Below are 25,102 nucleotides of genomic sequence, written 5' to 3'. Positions count from 1 at the left end.
AAGGAGTTAAAATTTGATAAAATCAGCAAGATGGAACTTGTTTGTGATAATCAAGCTGCCCTTTATATTGCATCAAATCCGGTGTTCTATGAGAAAACTAAACACATTGATATTGATTGTCACTTCGTCAGAGCAAAGATACTCTCAGGAGATATTGCTACAAAGTTTGTGAAGTTGAATGATCAGCTTGCAGGTATGTTTCACTAAGTCCCTCACTGGTCCTCGTATTAGTTACATATGTAACAAGCTCGGTACATTTGATTTGTAAGCTCCGACTTGAGGGGGAGTGTTAGATAGTTATTAATAATATGTACTTAGTCCTAGTCCCACATAGAATAGGAGTAGGATATGTATTGTATAAATAGGGCTCATTATTTTATAATTGAACATATCAATAACATATTTTTCTCCCGTGCTTTCTCACAGTAAAGAAGGAAGTTTACTGAGATACCATGCTTAAAGTAGTTTAGTGTGCCTGCTGTCTTTCTAGCCAGAAATAAAATGATTCATAACTAGGAATAGAAGCATCGAAAAAGCAATGAGATCCTGGAAAATTACCTTCTTTTGCAAAAGCATTTCAAGCTCCTCTTTGAGCTTTATGTAGCAATCTGCTAGAGTAGGATCCATGAAGAACTCTATGTATCCACCCAACATCTTTAAATGCCCAGCCTGAAAAAAAAATGTAATCACAAGATATAGAAATCCCCAGCCAGTTAACAACTTCCATGATATGAATCTGTAAGCATCTAGGCAGAGAAGAAGTTACCGTATCTCCGCTGTCAAGAGTACTACCAAATAGGATCACAATCGAATCAGATACTCCAGTAGAATCTCGTATGAAGACTGTATTGACCTTCACTTTTTCACCAAACACCAACCAAGGGTATGGAATCGTTTGATAACGAGCATTGACTGAATTCTGAAGACACATCATTCAGATGTTCAAACAACTTCAGCAATATGACAGATATATAGCAATTGAAGTAAACGTTTGTAACTAAACAACTATTCAACTGCTGAAGTGCAGGTCCACCTTCCTATCTGGAAAGGGATGTCCAAAGCAACTGTTGTGTAGATATCACGTTTAGGCAATGAATTTGTGTAATTAAATGGCATAGTTAGATCTCCGCTTACACAAATTGGAAGGATTGAAAAGAAGAATTTCCTGAATTGGCAACAGTTACGAACTAAAGATAAGTTGAACAAGACTTTCTTTGTAACACTCCTTCCTTCTTGGACACAAGATAAAGCAGTATGAACCATTTTAGTCATTTCATCAATTCCTAACGGCAATTGTTCTACAAACTCTATAAGACAGAGAATGGGCTTACGCAGATAATCATTATAACTGTAACATCTACAATGTCCATAGGATGTTGAAAATTCAACAGAATGGCTGAGACTACTCTGGTATAAAGATAACTCTAGAGACTTTCATAGGCCTGTGGAGCTTGCTCTGAATTCCAGTTCTGAACCAATGTTCCGCAAAGCAAGCGGTGTTTGCAAGGCTGCAGCAAGGAGTGCAATTCTCACAATTGAGAATTTAAAGGAGGAAGAAAGATACTTAATTTTTGAGGTTTCTTCTGCCAAAAAAAGGGCCGATAGAATTTTTTTTTGTAGCATACTTAATATGTTTGATCAGTTTCCAAGCTTTCCTTTTCGTCAATGATAATGGCGGCTCTTGTCCGTTAATTTGATACACTACTCTAAGGCCATAGATACAGAGAGGGGACTCTTTCATACCTCTGCTAACTCCTAGGATGACAAGGAGGTCCCTTGTTTTCAGCAGGAAGAATTCCAGCTTTTGTTACCCCCGCTAAAGTGATTCTACTGATTTGTGTGTCTTTAAGCCCAATCATTCTTAAGAACACTTGTCCCCCCTTGTCTTACCACAGTTGTTGAGCTTCTTCCTTGAGGTAATCACAATTAAGTGGTCTATCACCGCAGCTGGGGAGAAAGCCTTTTTGTCCACTCTTTGCGGTTGCCAGCACAATCACTTCCTTCTCGTGTTCGTCGCGTCGTGGGAAGCTTCGTGGGAACCTGTAGTGTTCTATCAGTTTCGCAATAGCTCTTCAGGAGAGTGCGAGGACTTTAGCCTCTGTGGAGGCACCACGAAATCTTTTGTCTTGCACTAGGAAAACTAGGAAAAATATGGGGTCGTAGAAGGGGATGGAAATCTAGGAATATTTGATTACCTGATGGATGCAGGCTTTGGAGAGATATCATGAAGAGATGGGATCAGCGGTGGCGCAGAAAGAGCATGTTGAGGACGACGACCTTCCCCAACTTATTTAGAGTTCCGTGTCAAAAGAGGCGATGGTGGAACAGATTCGGGTTGTACAAGATGGGGGGAGGGGGGTTTGGAACTTGAGATTGGGAGGAACTTACAAGATTGAGAAGTGGATGAATTCCAAGGTTGATGGAAATGCTCTGCAAACAAAATACTACACCCACTGTTCAGGATTCATGGAGGTGGGGATCGAGAAGTAATGGTGTGCTTTCAGTAAAATCATACCATAAGCTTTTGGTGAGAGGGCAGTCGAGTATTCCTATGTGTCAGTTTGGACTCCTAGAGCACCTAGGAAGCCATGCTTCTTCGCTTCTTGGCAGCAAGAGCGGTGATATTGACAGCAAAGAACATAAGAAGGAAGAGGATTACATATGTTAGCTAGTGCTTTATGTGAAGATGTTCGAGAGAAGACGTGGATCACCTCTTGTTACACTGCCAAGTAGCTTCGTTCCTGTAGTGGTTTGTTCTGAACTGGTTCGAGGTGCAATGAGCGATGCAGGTTCAGTAAGGATGCACTGAATAGCTAGGCTGCTAGAAGAAGGAACAGAAGATGCAGTGGCCTCATAGCCATCATCCGAGTCTTGTGGAAAGAGAAATAAAGGGATTAAAATAATTTTGTACAGTTGAGGAATAACCTCTAATCTTTGTAAGAGTTTTTTGTGCACCCATGAAGTTCCTGTTTGTATAGAAGATTGGGTGACATTTGTAGAGAATCATATTATTGGCGTAGGTTCTCTACTTTTGGTATACGGCTTGTATGCGGGAGTTTTTCCTACATTTATAAAATTATTTACCCTTATCAAAAAAATATTTTGATATCAGCGGCATTTCCAGCAACCATGGCTACCATTGTAGAACAGCAGCAAATCAAATGCTTGGGTAATAGAAAAAGGGAGAACATAAGAGCTTTTGGGAGAGTCAAGAATGTGGATTGGGGAGATCAAGATCTTTTTAATTCTGGGAAAAAGCCATCAAATGAATCAGTAGACTCGAAAACAAATAGGCTAAGCCAAAAGAAAAGAAAAGAAAAAAAAAAAGAAAACCAAACCTTCCAATTCCCTAATAGGTCCAGCTGCATCATTTCAAGCTATGCATGCTTTCCCTGTTCAGAAATTTAAACACTTTCCCCCAGAATATTATTCCACTCTTCTATTTTCTTTCTCCTTGTACAGTTTATTATTTTGTGTTAAAGGTGATACCTCGAAGGCAGAAACTTTGTTGGACAGACGTCCTATCAAATACAATGAAAAGATTTTATTTGTGTGAAAAGCCTCCTCCCGTTCCAAAAAAAAAATCAAATATTCTTGTAGCAGAAAATACATGTAAGACACATTTCTAAGCTTGGTAAATGCATATGGTAAAAGTTTGAGTTGATGACTATATACACAGAAGCACACAACCTGATGGCAGTTTACACCTTATTTTCATAAGCAATCATGGCTACCATTGTAGAACAGCAGCAAATCAAATGCTTGGGTAATAGAAAAAGGGAGAACATAAGAGCTTTTGGGAGAGTCAAGAATGTGGATTGGGGAGATCAAGATCTTTTTAATTCTGGGAAAAAGTCATCAAATGAATCAGTAGACTCGAAAACAAATAGGCTAAGCCAAAAGAAAAGAAAAGAAAAAGAAAAAAAAAACCTTCCAATTCCCTAATAGGTATCATTTCAAGCTATGCATGCTTTCCCTGTTCAGAATTTTAAACACTTTACCCCAGAATATTATCCCATTCTTCTATTTTCTTTCTCCTTGTACGGTTTATTATTTTGTGTTTAAGGTGATACCTCGAAGGCAGAAACTTTGTTGGACAGACGTCCTATCAAATACAATGAGGAAAAGATTTTATTTGTGTGAAAAGCCTCCTCCCATTCAAAAAAAAAAAATCAAATATTCTTGTAGTAGAAAATACATGTAAGACACATTTCTAAGCTTGGTAAATGCATATGGTAAAAGTTTGAGTTGATGACTACATACACAGAAGCAAACAACCTGATGGCAGTTTACACCTTATTTTCATAAGCTACGAAAAACTAAACATGAACATCTCTACAGATCTAAACAAGTCGGAACTTCGAACCAATAACGAAGCCTGTACAAACGTAGAGCAACAATTTAGGGACTTGCTTGGCTGATGAAAACAACTGAATTCTGGCAAATGTTGAAAAAGAAAAAAGAGCTGGGAACTAATGTTTCCAGCAAGAATTTTCATGTTAAAGCAAACCCAATAAAAATAGTTCTGTATTGGGAAGGGATACATAACTTGCACTTCACATAATTGCATCAGGACTTAATACGATAGAAAGAGCAGAAACAAAAATAATCGTGTTAACTTCCTAATCTAAACAAATAACTTCAAAGAATTGTCCATTGAACTTACAGCATAAAGCAAGACTTGTCCATCATCCATAGTCTTGAAGGACATTGATGTCTCTCTGTGCTGCACATGCACATGATTTCTATAAGTACATATATACAGTTGGACTTGGATGAATTCGCGAAACCAGATCAGAACTGTAGAACCATTACATACCACCACCGATGCAATTCCAGGATACAAGCCAGAACATATGACAGCACGAACCAAAGACTGATTGTAACTTAGTTTATTGTTAGTTGCAGTATCAGCATCAAGCAATCCAGCATCTTTCAAGATGAAGATAAATTGCTTTCTAAGAGAATGGATAGCTTGAAGAGTCTGGGCAGAGAGGAAATTCCTCCAGCAGTATTCGTAGGCAGAACCTTCCCTTTCAGCATCTTTCCATCCTTCATATGCACGGACAAGCGCCATATGGTCACTATAGTCTTTTGCTGAGAATCTAGACTTTGCAGTCCCCGCTAACTGCAAGATAGGAGTGTATCAATATTGGTGGACACGATTTAGTAAAGCCCACAAAGCATTATCTAGTACAGTGTTATACTGCTCTAGCTGCCGAGGCTATACCTATAGTTGATAATGAGAAGATGACTCAGATGGGAATAGTGCCAAGTTAGTGTTGTTCAAATGTCCTCAAGACCAAATACTATAAACTAATTAGCATTTCAGGAAATTTAGAGAAAGAATTAAATAAACTATTATTCAAAATTTGAATATTTTTTAAACTGGTACCAAAAATTGAATATAATAGTTTATTTATATATGTACCCCATCTTTTTAAGTGTTTACCTTCAAGACTATTATTCAGAAGTAAGACCAAATACCATAAACTAATTAACATTGGGGCAGAGGTCCTTCTGAAGGCTGTTGGTTGAGTATTGATTTAGGGGATAAAGCTCTGGAACCAAGATAAATTTACTTGGCATTCTTTCAATAGTGCCAACATACAAGGTGATGGAGGCCATTGCAGCTTTTCAGGAGACGGGAGAATTTGAAAAAGACTCTCGACCCTTTTCATTACCATTGTTCGGAAAAGGGAGGGTGCTACGAGCATCAAGGATTATAAACCGATTAGTCTAGTGGGTAGCATCTATAAGATTATACATAAAGTCCTTTTCTATAGACTAAAGAAGATCTAGGATGAGATTGTATCTACTTCGCAGAATGCTTTTGTGAAAGGTAGACAAATGCTTGATGCAACATTCGTGGCAAATGAAGTGGCGGATTCTAGAAAAAAATAAGAAGAACCAAGTATTTTGTGCAAACTAGATCTTGAGAAGTCCTACGATCACGTTAATTGGGGTTTTCTTGACTTCCTCACGATAAAGATGGGTTTTGGAGCAAGATGGAGGAATTAGCAAGATGGGTTAGTGTTTTGTGCTGTTACGAGAACTCAGTTGGTATACTTGGGAGTGCTAACATGGCTCCATATGGTATTATACCTAAAGATTAATCTAAGAAAATGCGAGCTTATCCCCATAGATGAGGTGGAGAACATTGAGATGTTGGTAAATGTGTTTAATTGCAAGGTTGGGGAAATACCTATCTTCATTTATCATTAGGTGCATCGTATAAGGACCCAGCTACTTGAAATCCGGTGATATAGAGAGCTTAAAAAGAGGTCAGCAGGTTGGCGAAAGAGATTTTTTTCATAAGAGAAAAAGGAAGTGTTGATTAAGTGTGTGTTATCGAGCATTCTCACATATTTCATGTTGTTACAAGCTCCAGTTAGTCTAATGAGGAAGTTGGAAAAACTTCAAAGGGATTTTTCTAAGAGACTCGACAAACGGGACGACGAAGTTTCACTCGGTAAATTGGAAGCAATTACGACACCAAAGCATTGGGGTGCACTTGGGGTTAAAGATCTAAAGTTCTTTAACAAAGCATTGCTTGTAAAATGGCTATGGAGATTTGGGAAAAGGAGAGTACTCTTGGAGAGAAGTGATCGTGGAGAATATAGGGTTTTGGAAGGGGGTTGGAGAACAAAAATGTTACACTTTGAGGTAGAGGAGAGTACTCTTGGGTAGAAGTGATTGCTTATGGAGGAATATTTGGAGGACTGGGAAGAATTCAGCTAGAATGTGTTGTTCAAGGTGGATGATAAGCAAGGTTAGTTTTTGGGAAAATAAGTGGTGAATAATACTTTGGGGTGGTTCGGTTCAAAACCAGCTTATCCTGGTTAGAATGATGATCATGGGATTACAACCAAGATTATCTATTCCACTTTCTATATGGGACAGATAATCCCATGATTATGGTATAAAAGCTATCCTGATTTTAGCTAATACCCTCAACCAAACATAAGATAGATTTAATCCCAAAATTTATATCGAGATAATCCACTTATTCCCTCCAACCAAACAGCCCCTTTGAGAATAACATTTCGAAACATGTCTAGGATTGCATGCCAAAAGGAGATGCCAACCCAACGAATACCGAGGCTACAAAGTGGAGAAGTTCATTATCATTTGAGGTTTAGGAGGAACTTGCAAGATTGGGAGGTCGTAGAATTCCAAAGTTTGGTTGAGTAGCTTCATGAAACAAAGAACTACACAGGATAGTCACGATGTATGGAGGCAAGGAGTAATGATGTGTTCTTTGTTAAGTACTATTGTGACAAGCTCTTGGAAAGGGAAGAGACAGTGCTTCCATATCTCTCAATATGGATTCCTAGGGTTCCGAGAAAGGTAAATTGTTTCATTTGGCTAGTTCGGGAGGGTTGATCTTCAGGGACGGAGCTAGCTCTTCGTGTATGGGTTCGGCTAAACCAGTAGCTTTGGTCCAAACTCTGTATTTGTCTTACAAAATCCATTGAATACGTACAAATTATTAATTTAGAACCCAGTAACTTAAAAGAACTAGAATCCCGAACCCATAAGCTTCAAATTCTAGCTCCGCCTCTGTTGATCTTGACCGCTACGACTTTGAGGAAAAGGACAATTATATATATCAGTTGGTCTCTACTATGCAGAAACCAGGATGAAGGTGTGGATCACCTCCTTTTACATCGAGAGTTAGCATCTCGCTTGTGGTGGAAAATTTTGAGATAGTCTGAACTTCAGTTGGTGATGTCAGGCACTGTTAAAGAAGCAATATTCAGCTGGTCCTTTAGAAGACGAAAGAGAAAACGCATGGCGCGGGATGTTGCTCCACTAGCACTTATGTGGAAGAGAGAGAAATAGAGGAGCTCTTGGAGAAGAAGAGAATAAGTTTGTACACTTAAGGAATAGCCTCTTACCCTTTCTTTTTCAAAGGAATGTTTAGGTTAGCCTTTTATGCCTTATTTCTTTGTAGTGCACCCAAGAGGTTCCTATATGTATAGAAGATTGGGTGTCATTCATTGAGAATCATATCTTTTTGTAAGGTTTTTTACTTTTTTGTATACCACTTGTATATGGGTGTTTTTTGCCCTTCTTTAATAAAATCCTATTATTTTATAACATAAAAAGACAATCTAGTTTCCATTGTTTTCCTCAATGGACAAGGGAGATGACCTTTTAAAAAAGAAAAGTTCCCCCCTTGGTGCCCACCTCACCTATGTGACACTTTCTATTACCAATAAACCCTCCATTCTCAGGCATAAGTACATGCATTTTCCATCTGTCTTCATATCCTTCTTACTTTAAAATTTAAATATTTTGTGTTCTTCTAGGAAAGCCACATCAATGTCAAACTGCTTAATAAGAAATAAATCTTATCACTTTATAAGATAAAAAAACAATCCAGTTTCCATTGTTTTTTTCAATGAATAAGGGAGATCACCTGTAGAAAAAAAAGCTCCCACCTTGGTCCCCACCTCACCTATGTGACACCATCTTTACAAATAAACCCTCCATTCTCAGGCATAAGTATATGCATTTTCCATCTGTTTTATTATTCCTTCTTACTTTAAATATTTTGTGTTCTTCTGGGAAAGCCAGATCAATGTCAAACTGCTTAATAAGGAATACACCCTGGAATATTACAAAATAGAACTCCTACAAACTAAAACTCTAAACTTCTCCCAAAATACATTTCAAGTGACAAAAGTTAAACCATTTATAATATTCTTCTTTCAATATAGCTCCCTCTTACTACTTTGGGTTATTTACGTCAAGATGTAAATAGCAAAGTGGAATAACTAATCATTGAGCAAACATGAGAAAGAAGCAGGGATGCACAATCTTGAAGTGGTGGAAAAGTCAAGGACATGAAACTAAATAAAAGTGCGAATGAATAACAAATTGAGAGCAGAATAATACCAACTAGTAGTAAATGAATTTAAAAGGGGGATGGGGGAGGCTAACGGCGCAATTGCTTTCTACTTACATCCTTTTTGTCTTGAGGCAATAGAAAAGGATCCCGCACACTAAGACCAGCCACTATAGTCAATACAGGATCGAAGCAACGGAAAATAGCACCCATAATGAGCATTTTCCCAAGCTTGGGATCCACCGGGAGAATTGCTAAAAACTTTCCTGGTTGTGAAGGAATGGTGAAGATATAACTTATAAACCGCAGAATAAAAGTCATAAACACACACACACACATATATCTATATATATATATATATATATATATATATATGTTAAAATATATAGTTATATAAATAATCCTAGTCCCACATGGAATAGGAGTAGAATATGTATTGTGTATAGTTATAAATAGGGCGTGTAAAACAGTTAATAGAAATATCTATAATATTTTTTCCCCTTGGTTTCTCACATGGTATCAGCGCAATCGCGAGAGATTCTTCGTTGTGCAAAAAAAAAAACTACCAACGATTCCGGAAAGAAGAAATCAGTTAACCGAAAAATGCAGGTCTGTCCGCAAGAAAGTTCATATCCACTGGTGTTGTACAAAAGCCAAAGCCAACACCATCAAGAAGTAGATCAGCTTCCGGCGACCAACCCGTAAAAATTTCTCCGGCAGAACGCGCCGCCGGCAGAATATTTTCTGGCGAGACTCCGACTCACGCGATGGCGTGTGAGGTATTTTTCGGACAAAGTTCCTTCCAGACAATTTGGTTGTCTAGTAATCCCGAGCCTATCCATACTATTTTTTTTATTCCAATCACATTCCAATTTTCCGGCCACTTTCAGTCACCTTTTTCCGGCGAACTGTTACTGTTTGAATTTCTGCCTAAATCTTTTTTTCACAGAAATTGATACTGTTTGAGCCCTTAAACAGATTGGTGAAGTTACTTACTACTTTCTTTGCTTGGAACTCTATTCAATCCAACCATGTCCCTTGAATTTGATGTCTTTTAGTTCCAAAAAAGTGGGAGGTGGAAATTCAAGTGTTAAGATTACTTTGGAACCCTTACTGAGAAGTTCAAACTATTTAGCTTGGGCTTCCTCAGTTGAGTTGTGGTGCAAAGCACAACGTGTTCAAGATCACTTAACCAAAAAGGCTAGTGATTGAGATAAAACGGCCAAAGCACTTTGGAAAAAGATTGATGCCCAGTTATGTAATCTCTTATGACGATCTATTGATTCCAAGTTGATGCCCTTGTTTCGTCCATTCCAGACATGTAATTCAGTTTGAAAAAAGGTTCGCACTTTATACACTAACGACTACCTTAACTCACTTAATCCCTCCACAGCATGTCTAGTTACAGCTCCTCCAGACCTAATTCACAGACGTTTAGGACATCCAAGTTTATCACAGCTTCAGAAGATGGTGCCTAGTTTGTTTACATTAGATTCTGAGTCATGCCAGCTTGGGAAACATACCCAAGCCACCTTTTCGCGTAGTGTTGAGAGTCGTGCAGAGTGTATTTTCTCTTTAGTTCATTCTGATATATGGGGTCCTACTAGAGTTAGTTCAACCTTAGAATTTCGTTATTTTGTTAGTTTTATTGATGATTATTCAAGGTGTATTTGCCTTTTCTAAATAGAAGATCGTTCTGAGTTGTTTTCTATATTCCAGAGTTTTTGTGCTGAAATAAAAATCAATTTGGTGTTTCTATTCGCAATTTTCGCAATGATAATACCTTAGAATAGTTATCCTCTCAGTTTCAGCAGTTTATGACTTCTCAAGAAATTATTCATCAGACATCTTGTCCTTATACCCCTCAGCAAAAAAAGCGTTGCAGAGAGAAATAATACAACCTCAGTGAGACTGCTCGAACACTTCTCATTCAGTCCCATGTTCCGCTGCGTTTTTTGGGCGATGATGTTCTCACGGCTTGTTACTTGATTAATCGGATGCCTTCATCTCCCCTCCAGAATCAAGTCTCGCATTCAGTATTGTTTCCCCCGTCACCCTTACTCTCCTTTCCCCTCGTGTTTTTGGAAGCACATGTTTCGTTCATAACTTAACCCCTGTGAAAGATATATTAGCTCTTCGTGCTCTCAAGTGTGTCTTCCTTGGTTATTTTGGTGTTCAAAAGGGATATTGTTGCTACTCACATGATCTTCGTAGGTACCTTATGTCAGTTGATGTCATATTCTTTGAGTCTAGACCTTACTTCACCTCTTCCTACCACCTTGATATATCTCAGGTCTTACCTATACCGACTCTTGAGGAGTTCACAATAGCTCCTCCCACACCCTCAGCTACAGAAGTCCAACCTATACCAACTGTTAAGGAATCTAGTGTTTTTCCTCCTAAATCCCCAGCCACAAGAACACCACTCTGGACTTATCATCGTCGTCTGCGCCCAGCATCAGGCTCAGCTGATTCATGTCCTACACCTGACCCTGCTCTTACTGCAGACTTGTCTCCTCCTAGTCCACCGATTGCACTTCGAAAAGATATATGGTCCACACTTAATCCTAATCCCAATTATGTCGGTTTAAGTTATCTTCGTCTGTCATCACCCTATTATGTGTTTGTATCATCTTTGTCCTCTGTTTCCATTCCTAAGTCTATAGGTAAAGCACTATCTCATCCAGGATGGCGACAGACTATGATTGACGAGATGTGTAGTATTTGGGAGCTTGTTCCTCTTCATTCGGGCAAATTTACTGTTGGTTGTCGTTGGATTTATGCCGTCAAAGTTGGTCCAGATAGCCAGGTTGATCGACTTAAGGCTTGTTTTGTTTCCAAAGGGTATACTTAGATATTTGGGCACGATTACAGTGATACTTTCTCTTCCGTGGCTAAAATAGCATCAGTCCGCCTTTTTCTATCCATGGCTGTTGTTCGCTATTGGCCTCTCCATCAGTTGGATATTAAGAATGTTTTTCTTCACGGTGACTTTGAGGATGAAGTTATATAGAGAAATCATCCGAGTCTAGTGGCCTTGTATGTCGGTAGCGTCGGTCACTCTATGGTCTAAAGCAGTCTCTTCGAGCTTGGTTTGCTAAGTTCAGCATAGTTATTCAGGAGTTTGGCATGACTCATAGTGAAGCTGATTATTCTGTGTTTTATCGGCATTTTTTCAAATCTCTGTATCTTTCTGATGGTTTATGTTGACAATATTGTTATTACCAACAATGATCAGGATGGTATTACTAAGCTGAAGCAACATCTCATTTAGAACTTTCAGACTAAGGATATAGGCAGATTAAAGTATTTTCTAGTAATTGAGGTCGCCCAGTCTAGCTCAAGTAATGTGATCTCACAACAGAAGTATGGCTTAGACATTCTTGAGGAGACAGGCTGTAGACATGTTGACACTCCTATGGATCCGAATTCTAAACTTCTGCCAGGACAAAGGGAGCCGCTTAGCGATCCTGCAAGATATAGGCGGTTGGTTGGTAACTTAAATTGCCTCAAAGTTACTAGACCTGACATTTCCTTTCTTGTGAGTATTGTGAGTCAATTTATGGATTCTCCATGTGATAGTCAATGGGATGCAGTTGTCCGCATTCTTCGGTATATAAAATTAAAATCAGCTCCAGGCAAAGGATTCCATGAGCAGATCGTTGGATACTCAGATGCTGATTGGGCAGGATCACCTTCTGATAGACTTTCTACGTCTGGATATTGTGTTTTAGTATGAGGTAATTTGGTATCATGGAAGAGCAAGAAACAGAATGTGTTGCTCGAACTAGTGCAGAAGCAAAATATCGCGCAATGGCTATGGCAACATGTGAACTAGTTTGGATCAAACAGTTGCTCAAGGAGTTGAAATTTGGTGAGATCGGTCAAATGGAACTTGTGTGTGATAATCAAGCTGCCCTACATATTGCATCAAATCTGGTGTTCCATGAGAGAACTAAACACATTGAGATCGACTGTCATTTCGTCAGATACTCTCAGGAAGATATTGCTACAAAGTTTGTAAAGTCGAATAATCAGCTTGCAGATATTTTCACCAAGTCTCTCATTGGTCCTTGTATTAGTTACATATGTAACAAGCTCGGTACATATGATTTGTAGGCAGTGGCTTGAAGGAGAGTGTTAGAATATATAGTTATGTAAATAACCCTAGTCCTACATAAAATAGGAGTAGAATACGTATTGTGTATAGTTATAAATAGGGCTATTGTAAAACAGTTAATAGATATCAATAATATAAGTTGATCACCTTATGTTGCATTGCCCTGTGTCCTCTACTTTGTGGAGGGCAATCCTGAATATTTTTGGTGTTCAATGGGTGATGCCAAGCACTGTAAAGGAAATGTTATATAGCTGGGGCAGTTTTCGTAGAAGAAGAAAGCAAAAGGCGTGTAAGTTCGCCCCGTTAGCTCTCATGTGGGTAGTATGGGGGGAGAGAAATAGGAGAATTTTTGAGGAGATTGAGTCTCCTTTTTCACATCTTAAGAATAGTCTTTTATCTTTGATCGCTTTTTGGTGCACTCATTTAGCCCCTACTTGTATAGAAGATTGGGCGTTTTTTGTAGAGAATCATGTTCTGATGTAAATTCTCTACGTCTTTGGTATACTTCGTGTATACGGGAGTTCTCTCCCTTTTGATTAATACAATTTACCTTATCAAAAAAAAAAAAAAAATTCTCCTGTGCTTTCTCACTATATATATATATATAAAAGAAATTAACATTTTCATGAAGCAGATCACTCTCTTCACGCCTCAAAAGAACACATACCTAGATGTGTAAGATACTCATTTTCATCTAATGCACCAATCATCTTCAAAAACTGAATAGCATTTTGCACCTGCAATACATGGAAATAGAAACTTCAATGATAGGTGGAAACTAAGATAGCAACCATCTAAAGTCAGATGGCATGTGTATAGCATCATGTGAACTTGTTAGCCTATTAAGGTCCAATCCCCACAAGACCAAGTTCAGTGAAAATCAAGTTCAAGTCCCACATTCAATGTTCAGAAACGATATATGATTCGCGTGTTAAAGTTAATCAACCTTCACGCCTGCTCATTAAAAAAATTATCAGTGAACCAAAAATACGAAAGCAAATTCAGCAACTCGTAGTTATATAACTTGTTGAATATTGGATGATAAAGAACTTCTAAAAGTCTAACAAAGTCTTCAAATTACAATTAATGAAACATGTTGCTATGTGTTTCAAGAAACTTATGATTTGAGTCCAAAGCTTCTTCCCTTTACTCCAGTCTGCTGTCAACTTAATGCCTTTATCAATCTCAAATCTCGTTAAGCTTAGCTGAATGAAAGCATAAAAGAACTACGCCTCAATCCCAAACAAGTTTGGAGTCGGCTAAGCCTAGCCGAATAAAAGTAGTTTTAAGCATCACGTGCTAAAAAGCACTTTCTAAGTGTTGGAACTATTTTCATAAATAAGCAGTAACGTGTCCGGATAGAAAAGTGTTGAAGCTTCCAAACAAGTAGTTTATTGAGCATATTTTCCTACTAAAATGAATGAAATGCTCTTCAATTGCTAAGACTAAAAGAAAAAGAAACGAGACTGTAGAGGCAGAGATGGAAAGCAGCAGCACATAATAAGGAAAAAGAAACGAGAGCGAAGTTAGGGTTTTTTGATGCAATGAAGGGTCTTTTATCGCTATATGAAAATTGTAAAGCATAAGTTCATAACAAAGTAATATACTCGGTCAAATCCAAAGAGCTTTTAAGCTAAAAAATCATAATTCGAAGTGTCCAAGCTTCTGAGTTATTTTGGCTTAAAAGCACTTTGATCACAAGCACTTTGGTGTTATCAAAGACCAAAATAAGTAAAAAAATGCTTAAAATTATCCAAACACTCTCTAAAGTTATTTTAATCCAACAGAAGAGAAGAATAGCTACAACACAGTGCTAATAAGAAGTTTAATAGCTTGTTTGACCAAGTTTCTGGGAGGCCAAAAGCACTTTCCCCTCAAAAAAATACTTTTTTGAAATTTGAGGTGTTCGGCCAAGACAGAGAAGTGCTTCTGAACGAAAGCAGAATCAGTTTTTATGCTTATGGGAAGAAGCTACGAATTCTAGCTTCTTCCAAGAAGTAGAAGCACAAATTAAATTTTCAAGACAAAAATATCCTTACCGCTAATTTATATTTTTAAAATTATCCCTCATTAATTTAACCTTTTCATTTTCATTTTTTATTTGAACAGGACCAAGACACAGTACTTGGAATGCAAGTTCAGTGGAACGACTCAGGGTGTGGACGAAGAAGTGAGCCTTGATTCTCAAGCCATCCCTAGGAGAGAGAGTTTTAAATACCTTGGGTCAGTTATACAAGGGAATGGAGAGATCGACGAGGATGTTACACATTGAATTGGGGCCGGATGGATGAAATGAAGGCTCGCTTCAGGTGTTTTGTGTGATAAGAATGTGTCACCTAAACTTAAAGGTAAGTTTTATAGAGCGGTGGTCAGACCGACTCTGTTATATGGGGCTGAGTGTTGGTCATTCAAGAACTCTCATGTCCAAAAAGATGAAGGTGGCTGAAATGAGGACGTTGAGATGGATGTGTGGGCATACCGGGCTGGATAAAATTAGAAATGAAGTTATTCGGGATAAGGCGGGCGTGGCCTCTGTGGAAGGCAAGATGCGGGAGGCGAGACATAGATGGTTCGAACATGTGAAGAGGAGAGACGCAGATGCACCAATGAGGAGGTGTGAGAGGTTGGCCGAAAAAGTATTGGGGAGAGATGATTAGGCATGATATGGCGTTGCTCTAGCTCACTGAGGACATGACCAGGAATAGGAAGGTGTGGAGGTTGAGAATAAAGGTAAAGGGTTAGAATAGGTCGCCTAGTGTTGTCCTTGTCTGTAACAGTAGCTTTAGTACATGAGTTAGCGTTATGTATGTATTTTCGTATGCCTTGATTTATGTGATTACTTGTTGTTGCTTTCGTTTCGGCCTTCTTATTACAAAACTCAGTTTTAGTTTTGTATCTTTGTATTTTTGCTTCAGTTTTAGAATTGGTGTGTTCTTTTATCTTTCCTAAGCCGAGGGTCTTTCGGAAACAGTCTCTCTGCCTTCTTGAAGGTAGGGGTAAGGTCTACGTACATCCTACCCTCCCCAGACCCTACTTGTGGGATTACACTGGGTCTGTTGTTGTTGTTGTTGTATTTTCATTTTTTATTTCTACCATACCTTTTCCTTCTCTCTTTATTTCCATCGTATTATTCTCCTTCTCCTGCTCTTCTTTGGAATAGTCTCTCTTATATAAATAGATCATACTTCTCATGTTGTTTTTTCCTTCTTTGTTTCTTCTTTTTATCCTCTCCTATTCCTCTTTTTAAATTTAAACTCCTATTCTTCTTTGAAATAACTAAGCTAATCACCATATTTACTCATTTTTTTCACAAGGTATGATATTTTTGTTTCTTTTGCAGTGTACCGGGTATATTACTGTATTTGTATAAATATATTTATATTGAATAAAATCTTTAAAATATATTTTCAATTCATGTTTAATGTTTTATTTAAATAAAAATAAAAACTTAATTAAATTCGCTCATAATAAATATTTAAATTCATTTCTCTCTTCTAAATAATACTAATTGCAAACTGAACCTTGATACTGTTCGTTTCCATAATTTGATATTCAAAAGTACTTTATGTAAAGATTGGTCAAACAAGATTTGCTTATCAAATATCGTAAAAAGTACTTCTCAAAGAGATTGGTCAAACACAAATTGCTACTCTTCAAAAGTACTTTTTTGAAAAAACATTTTAGGAAAAGTACTTTTCAAAATAAGTAGTTTTTGGCAGTTTGGTCAAATGGGCTCTAAGAAGAAAAGCAAAAAGAATATCCATTTTCTATTTCAAGCCAAAAAGAATATCCATTTTCTATTTCAAGCCAAATAATATATATCTGGGAAGGAATTTCAGTACCATCCCGCTCTTTGCATTTCTATTTTAAATACAATGAAAATGCACCGATCATTCTTTGCTTTCATCCTTCTTTTCTTTTGGATCACTTGAAAATGCTTATGGCCGATCTCAAGGAGAAGGGTTGGGGTAGGCCGACAACCAGCGTAAAACTAGTCAAAATGATGATGAAATCAGAGCCATCATAGATCATGTCATATAAAGTCTACTTGGTTATTCTAAAGCAATACTCATCCACATAGACAACAGACAATTCCAAAATTCAAGGTTACTCAAACTAGGAAGAATCTAAACCTCTGTCCGGTGCTTTTACACAAATAATACTTCAACCAGAAGCAAAGACAATTTTCCAAAAAACTATAAGATAAAAAAATTACATTTTCCCTAACAAACTAAAAATAGAAGATTGAGATACTGGACCAAAATTTTATAAATTGCCAGCTAAGTACTCCCTCCGTTTCAATTTAAAAGATGTACTTTGACTTAGCACAAAGAAAAAAAAAAGACTTTTAAAGCATGTGGTCCTAAAAGCTTAAGGGGGCAAAAGCTTTGTGGGGTCATATATTTGTGTGGCTATAAAAGCTTCTCATTAAGGGTACAACAACAACAACAACAACAACAACCCAGTAAAATCCCACTAATGGGGTCTGGGGAGGGTAGTGTGTACGCAGACCTTACCCCTACCCCGAAGGAGTAGAGAGACTGTTTCCGAAAGACCCTCGGCTCAAAAAAATAAAAAGACAAAATGACAAAATGACAAAAAGGAAATAATATTAGTATCACAACAACAATCATAGGATAAATAGGAACACCATGAAATCCAGAAGAAAGACGCAAAGCAAAGGGAGACAATATTAGTAAATATTAGTATCACCACAACAATCATAAGAAAAATAGGAACACCATGAAATCTAGAAGAAAGATGCAAAGCAAAAGCAATAGCTAGTAAATAGGACATGCACTGAAAAGTGAAATAGTAAGCCACAATATTGGCAATAGCTATCTTAGACAAAAACCCTACACGGCTAGTCCCACAATGGTACGAAGTAAGACACGACTCAACTACCTCCTAACCTACAACCCTAATACTCGACCTCCACATCTTCCTATCAAGTGTCATGTCCTCGGAAATCTGGAGCCTCGCCATATCCTGCCTGATCACCTCTCCCCAATACTTTTTAGGTCGCCCTCTACCTCTTCTCGTGCCATCCACAACCAGTTGCTCACACCTCCGTACCGGAGCATCTGGGCTTCTCCTCTGAACATGTCCGAACCATCTAAGCCTCGCTTCCCGCATCTGGTCATCAATGGGAGCCACATGCACCTTCTCCCTGATATCATCATTCCTAATCTTATCTATCCTAGTGTGCCCGCACATCCATCGCAACATCCTCATTTCTGCCACTTTCATTTTTTGGATATGTGAGTTCTTGACGGGCCAACACTCGGCCCCATACATCATGGCCGGTCTAACCACCGCTTTATAAAACTTACCTTTGAGTATCGGTGGCACTCTCTTGTCACACAGGACTCCAGATGCTAACCTCCACTTCATCCATCCTACCCCAATACGGTGTGTGACATCCTCGTCGATCTCCCCTCCCCCTGGATAACCGAACCAAGGTACTTGAAGCTGTCTCTTGAAGCTTCTCATTAAGGGTAAAGTGGGTAAAATAAAAAGTTCAAAGTTAAATTGTTTCTAAATATAGAAATGTGTCATTCTTTTTGGAACGGACTAATAAGGAAAGTATGTCATTTAAATTGAAACAGAGGGAGTACAAAATATTAGAAATGACTGAGCTATCAGCAACGTACCCCATAATAATTACATCCAAACTTAGAAGTTGTCAATGTAAGGATAAGTGTGAGTTTTAGAAAATTCCTAGTTTAGAAGCCCCTAATTTGTCCGAAAGACAAATTATTAAGTACTGAAATGAACCAGAATAAGATGAAGTGGAATGGATATTGAGGAATTAGATCCCAATATGCCAAACCCAATTGGATCGACGCATATAGGAGTGTTCGTCGGTCGGTTGGGTATAGTTTTTAGACATTTCGATTCGGTATTTTGGTATTCGATTTCTTAGAATGCTATATCAATACCATACCTAATTAAATTCGGTATGGTTCGGCTTTTCTCCTTCCGACTTTGGTTTATTCAATTCGGTAACTTTGATTTTTCTGACTTGGATAAAAAATTGTAACTTTCTTGTCTTTAAGAGGTAAAAGAATTCTTGGACAAAACACTAAATCAAAGAAAGTGCCTTTTGTAACTTTCCATTTTCTAGAGACTAAGTTAGAGGAAAGGATTGCGTGATCATGTATGAGAGTGAATGGAACGATTTCTTCCAGGTGCAGCGAGAGAGGTCCATCTGTCTGCATTACGAAGTAGAAAGGCTTGAACTTTGAAAACTGAAACTATTGATTCTTATTTCTAAACCTTAAAGGTGGGAAAGCTTGAAAGTTAAGAAGGTAACAAAATAAAGGTGGGAAAGGTTAAAATAAAAACAAGGATAAAGGATGTAAAATCTTAGGCCTTTACTATTGATATAATCTAAAATATGTGCATTGTGTAAGTTAGTATGTATTTTGGTACGGTATCGATTTTTCTTTTTCTTTTTCTCTTTTTTTTTTGCGTAAATACCGAATTTTGTAAAAACCTAAACCAAATACTGAAATACCGAATATAGCGAAGTTTTCGGTTTTGGTTCGATAATTCGGTATATACCAAATTATGCACACCTCAAGAGGCGTAGATATTATTGTTAGTTGTTACAAAGATGAAAGGTATTACTGATCCAGAAAAAAGCATAAGAAACATAGGAATTAGCATAAAGAAAGGAACCACTTACAGCCAATGGTTCTGGCGGCTGAAGAGCAGCTGATAGGAATTCAGCAATACTTCCAACCTGCAAACTCTTTATTTGCAAGCAAAGAGAATTCAAAGGAGTTCTCAGGAGTTCAGGTAGTTGATATTCAGCAAAAGCTTCATAAACACATCGTGGATATAAATGGTAACACTCGCCTGGTTGCACGCGGCCAGCCCTGCCCCTTCTCTGCAAAGCACGAGATATAACAATTCCATAAGCAAACACAAGAACACCCAACATATCATCAAAATTTGACTCTAGATAACACTGAGAAAATGAATTCTAGAGGTCGGATCTTTCATGATCTAAATTTAAAAATTCGGGGGTACGGATCGAGGTACGGGTGCGGGATTCGGCTAAAAATAATTCAAATATCTAAAAATAGAGTTATAAAAAAATAAGTCTAAATTATGAGACATTAAGTGAAAAACTTACAAGGTATTCCGAGAAGAAGAAAAATATTGATCAAGAGGAGAAGGAGATAAAAGGAAAGGTCTGACATAGAAATTTCTATATACGGGGTATTCCATTTTCTTCAATTTCATCTTAGCATTTATTTTGATTTCAAAAATTATTGTATCTGTCCCGAATTTCTTCGTCATTTTGGTCAAAGTACCCAAAATCAGTTGACCAAATTCGGTACGGATCCCACACCCACACCAACACATATGTCGTATCGACACGGGTGTGGCACCGAAAGTGAAGAGTCCGAGCAACTTAGCTTCCAAGCGATGCACCACCTAGTATTGTAGCTCATAATGTGTATGAAAAGGCATACCTCACCTTTTCAACACCAACATTTGATGTAAACACAGAAAAACCGATCTCAGATGGTATTTGACTTTTTAATTTTAAGAAACAGTCTCCCTCACATGTGCAAAGGTTTACAAAACAAGCAGAAAAAAAAAAGAGTGTACACGGTTCAGCACATCCTCGGACTCAGTTAACATGTTATGACACTTTAGGTATTTGCTAACATTTTAGGTTTTTGCTAATGCTCGCCTTTGGCTTAAGAGAGGAAGGAATTAGTCTTCATGGATGGAGAAATATGTCGTGCTGGATTTTCACCTGGTAAGTCAAAAGGAAGAGCGAAAGAAACCAGTTTGTTCACCAATTTCCTCCAAGAACTTATGTTACATTTCAAATACGGGGATAGTTATGTCATTTCTCCTCCTCTCCATTCATAACTGGAGAGGTGAAAAGAGGAGTTAAAGAACTCATTAAGTTTGCTTTCCATCGGATTAACTCCAACCAAATAGAAGTGCTAAGGACCTTTTTTTACTTTATAAGCAGAAATGCAAGGCACCATAATCCAGTTTATTCCAACTGTAGCAGAATAAGCAACAGTTCCATGTGATCAACTTGGTTCCTACACTTTTTACTGCAAGGGACCAAACTAAAAAATAAATTTTAACAGCATATCAAGCTACCAAGAAAGTCATAAAAAGCAATTCAAAAAAAAAATATTACTATCATGTTTTTTACATACCATCTAAGAACAGAATTGATTCATGTTACTTATAAGGAAAAAAAACTATTCCTATAGTGCTTGACTTAAAGACGGATCTAGAATTTTGCTTGAAAAGAAGGTAAAAGGAAAAGAATTATCATATGGAAAGTTTAGGGTTAGGCTGAGTAAGAAAGAAGCTTTTTATTCAAGGAACTTACTTGTCGGGCAGAGGCTTGTGAAATCCATGAAGGTAATAAACATGGAGTATTATTTAGCGCGTCATAAGTTGTCTCCTTCGCTTTTCCACAGTCCACTACAAAGACTACATCATTTATAGTAATACTTGCCTCGGCCATGTTTGTTGCAAGTACTATTTTACGTACATTCTGAGGTGCCTTCTCAAATATGAGTTTCTGCAGATTAAAATTTAAGTTTGTCAAAACATTATGTCCAAGGACAAGGAAAGTACACTTCTAGTAAGAGTACATCTGAACTGATAGTAAAAGTGTAAAACATAGATATCCCATTGCAATTAGTAGAAGATTTTCCTTCTAAGACAAGGAAGATGAAAATGCAACTTTCTTTTTTAACCATCATCTGTGTATACACGCTGATTGGGACAGACACATTTCCTCAGCCTCCTAGAGGTGCAAGGCAGCAGGCCTATTCCAGAATAACGCCCTTATATTTCTTAAACAGAAATCCTCTCTCTGTGTACCTAAAGTGCATGAATGAAGGCGGCTCTTTTTTCTTTTGGGTGGGGGTTTCAGAGGTTATTGAAAACCTTGTTAGCTTTTTATGGAAAAAGAAATTTTAATTGTAGAGACCTACAAGAGGATCGATCAAGATACCTGCAATACATCAAGAAACTTTTACTTTCAATTAACAAATCTACTAAATTGAGTGAGCCAGACTTATCAAAAAATATTAAGTGGGCTAATCGCCATCGTGAACGATGAAGCAGTATGCTGTAGCGCACTACTTTTTCAATAGATCACCCAGTAATCCAGATTGTCAACAGAGCATCCATGAAGCCAGACTCACGACCAAGACAAAAGTTAATAATATATTGGCCCATTGTTAAACATCCATCTTTAACTCGGCACGATTATCACGAGTGTAGCAAAGAAAGACCACGCAAAACATCTTGATGTAAAGAAAGCACTTAGCGCTATGGTATGAAGAAAGTGAAGCGTAATTTTGCTCGAAAAAATTATCAAGACTGTTGAAATGTGTTATCATATAACATTATGGGGGAAATGTGGAGGCAATGAGTTTCTTTTTGAGTTTTTGGGAAAGAGGAAAGGGAAAATTGACAAACAAGTGAAAAAAAGTGAGTCATATGTAACTTTGTTGTAATTAGTACAACTTCTACTTCTCTTGTGTCAGCCTGAAAAGGTGACACCTCAATAGAACAGATCCTACTAACAATAGATACATGTGTCAACATTATGAAAATGAAGGAGATACGCGGCAGTACATTCAAAAGAAAAGGGGAAACAACTGCAAGCTGCAAAACACGAAGAGGCATCAAAGTAGGGAGAGATGAGCAGTCTTACCTGCTCAGAGGTTGCCATAGAACCATGACAAGTGAGCAACAACACTCTATTTGGGTCTCCCAAGAGAGGATGGGCTTTAAGCTGATCTCTTAAACAACTAATATCTTCCCAACCAGTCATAAATACTAGTACAGCACCTGGACGTTCTTTTCGACATATGTGGCACAAAACTGCCTCAATAAGATTGAATCCAATACAATCAGGAGCCCAGCATGCTAATGAATCACGTGCCCTTGCACTATAACTCTCGAAGTTTGATTTGTTTAGAGCATCCTGCCATATAGTACATCAATCAAACAAGATTAGTACTGTAACTTCTCTTGCAATGAGGGAAGATCTGACAATGAAATTTCTTTCTATAGCATCTAACCAACAACAACAAACCCAGTATAACCCCACCGGTAGGGTATGGGGAGGGTAGTGTGTACGCAGACCTTACCCCTACCTGGAGAGGAAGAAGAAGAAGAAGAAGAAGAAGAAAGAGGGGGAAGAAATAAAGAAGAGGGAGACAAAAGACAATAAGGAAAAAAGGGAGAAAAAGTAGCATCAAATAGTAACAATCAGGGAGCAACAATTTCCCGTAAAGGGGTAGAAAAAGTAGCATCAAATAGTAACAATCAGGGAGCAACAATTTCCAGTAGCAATTTTAAAAAAGAATGGACGTGGTTGCTAAGCACCAGATATACTAACAAACTAGAAGAAAGTATAGCATCTAACCAACAAGAATGAAATTACTTGAGAGAGAAAGAACACAATGGGAGGAAACACATATATTGCAATAGATAGCAGTAGAAATTATGCTTAACTTGTCCTAGAGAAGTTCAACAAAAGATTTAATATGATTCAATCGTATAATGTAAATTGGTTTTCAACAAAACTAACTATACAGCATATCTCTAGGATTTCCTCACATAATGGTAACTGGTTAAAGTCTTTTTCTATAAGTGACATAAAAGAAAAGAATGTTCAAGTAGCACATAATATATACAAAAAGGAGCAGTCACTCTTTAAAAATTCAAGATTCTATGCAGGAAATTAAGTTGCTTAGATCTCCAACATATTTCGTTTTTCAATTCTCCCATAACTTGAACCCTCTCTTTCCCAACCAGGTAATGAATACGCAACAGCTAAGGCCCTATTTATGCAGTTTAAGACTGAATTAGTAAGACCACCAACAACAAAAACAACAAAAACAAACCCAGTGAAATCCCACAAGTGGGGTCTGGGGAGGCTAGTGTGTACGCAGACCTTACCCCTACCTTATGAAGATAGAGAGGTTGTTTCCGGTAGACCCTAGGCTTAAGAGCAGAAAAGGAAGCAATAAACAAACAATAGCATCAACAAGGTAATAGGATGGAAGCAAATGGCATAGTATGTAATAACAAAGATCTAGGAATACGAAAATTCAAGAATAGTGCCAATACTACCGGTAAGAATGACACACCCCGTAATAACAAGGAACTAGGAATAGGAAAAAATAAGACTAGTACTAATATTGCTGGTGAGACTAAGAGAAACTCTCGACTACCTGTCAACCCACAACCCTAATTCTTGACTTCCACACCTTTCTATCGAGGGTCATGTCCTCGGTAAGCGAATTAGTAAGACCAACCTAATAAGTAAAAAATTTCAGTATATGCATCACAGAAGTCAAGAAAATTCTCTGCCGAGTGGGATGAAAGTCTGAGGAATATCAGGCAATCCATGCTTCCAAGAGTATCCTCAGACCATGCCCCCATATTACTACAAAGTGGGGAGTGGGAGAACACAAAATCATATTTCAAATTTGAAAACTGGTGGATGGGGACAGAGGGCTTCAGGGATAGAATAGCTACTTAGTGGCATTCTTTTGTTCTACAAGGAAGACCAGATTTTATCCTTGCTCAAAAACTCATATTAGTGAAAGATAAACTGAGAGAATGGAGGTCAGAACAAGGGGAAAATTTGGAGGTTTTGAAAACCATTTGCTTGAATAAAATTCTTGAACTTGATATAGCAAAAGATTCCAGGGATCTCTCAAAAGATGAATTGTTGCAGAAGGCTAGTCTAACAATGGAGTTGGAGGAGATTGCTAAAAATGAGGAGCTATCTCGGAGAAAAAAATCAAGAGTCCAATGGTTAAAGCAGGGGGATAGAAATACCATGTATTTTCAGAGGATTGCTAATGCTCATAGAAGGTTTAATAACACTGATAAGCTTAACATCAATGGGACACAGGTTGAGGACATTAATGCTATTAAGGGTGAGATTTTAGCTTTCTATCAATCCTTTTATGCTGAATCTGAAGCTTGGAGGCAACAGCTCAAACTGCCCTAACTGTCGTAGAACCAGTGAGGCAGAGGAACAATGGCTACAGAGGGAGTTTGCAGAGCAAGAAATCCTTGAGGCTTAAAGGCTTGTGGTACAGACA

General features: G+C 37.8%; 1 protein-coding gene across 2 annotated transcripts in view; it reads right to left on the bottom strand.

Moving 5' to 3' along the window:
* The window catches only part of LOC104118251 (DExH-box ATP-dependent RNA helicase DExH3), a 52,002-nt gene that overhangs the window by 15,768 nt on the left and 11,132 nt on the right, over positions 1–25,102 (bottom strand). For both annotated transcript variants that reach the window (XM_009629460.4, XM_070191203.1), the window contains exons 10-18: positions 22,693–22,965; positions 21,352–21,546; positions 19,666–19,869; positions 13,642–13,711; positions 8,972–9,120; positions 4,820–5,128; positions 4,667–4,726; positions 767–919; positions 559–669 (exon numbers count right to left, since the gene is read on the bottom strand). In XM_009629460.4, the coding sequence (XP_009627755.1) occupies positions 559–669; positions 767–919; positions 4,667–4,726; positions 4,820–5,128; positions 8,972–9,120; positions 13,642–13,711; positions 19,666–19,869; positions 21,352–21,546; positions 22,693–22,965 (1,524 nt within the window). The remainder of the gene's footprint in view (positions 1–558; positions 670–766; positions 920–4,666; positions 4,727–4,819; positions 5,129–8,971; positions 9,121–13,641; positions 13,712–19,665; positions 19,870–21,351; positions 21,547–22,692; positions 22,966–25,102) is intronic.

The sequence above is a fragment of the Nicotiana tomentosiformis genome, chromosome 1 (assembly GCF_000390325.3).
Source record: "Nicotiana tomentosiformis chromosome 1, ASM39032v3, whole genome shotgun sequence".
Taxonomy (NCBI): domain Eukaryota; kingdom Viridiplantae; phylum Streptophyta; class Magnoliopsida; order Solanales; family Solanaceae; genus Nicotiana; species Nicotiana tomentosiformis.
This window is presented reverse-complemented; position numbering and strand designations above follow the sequence as displayed.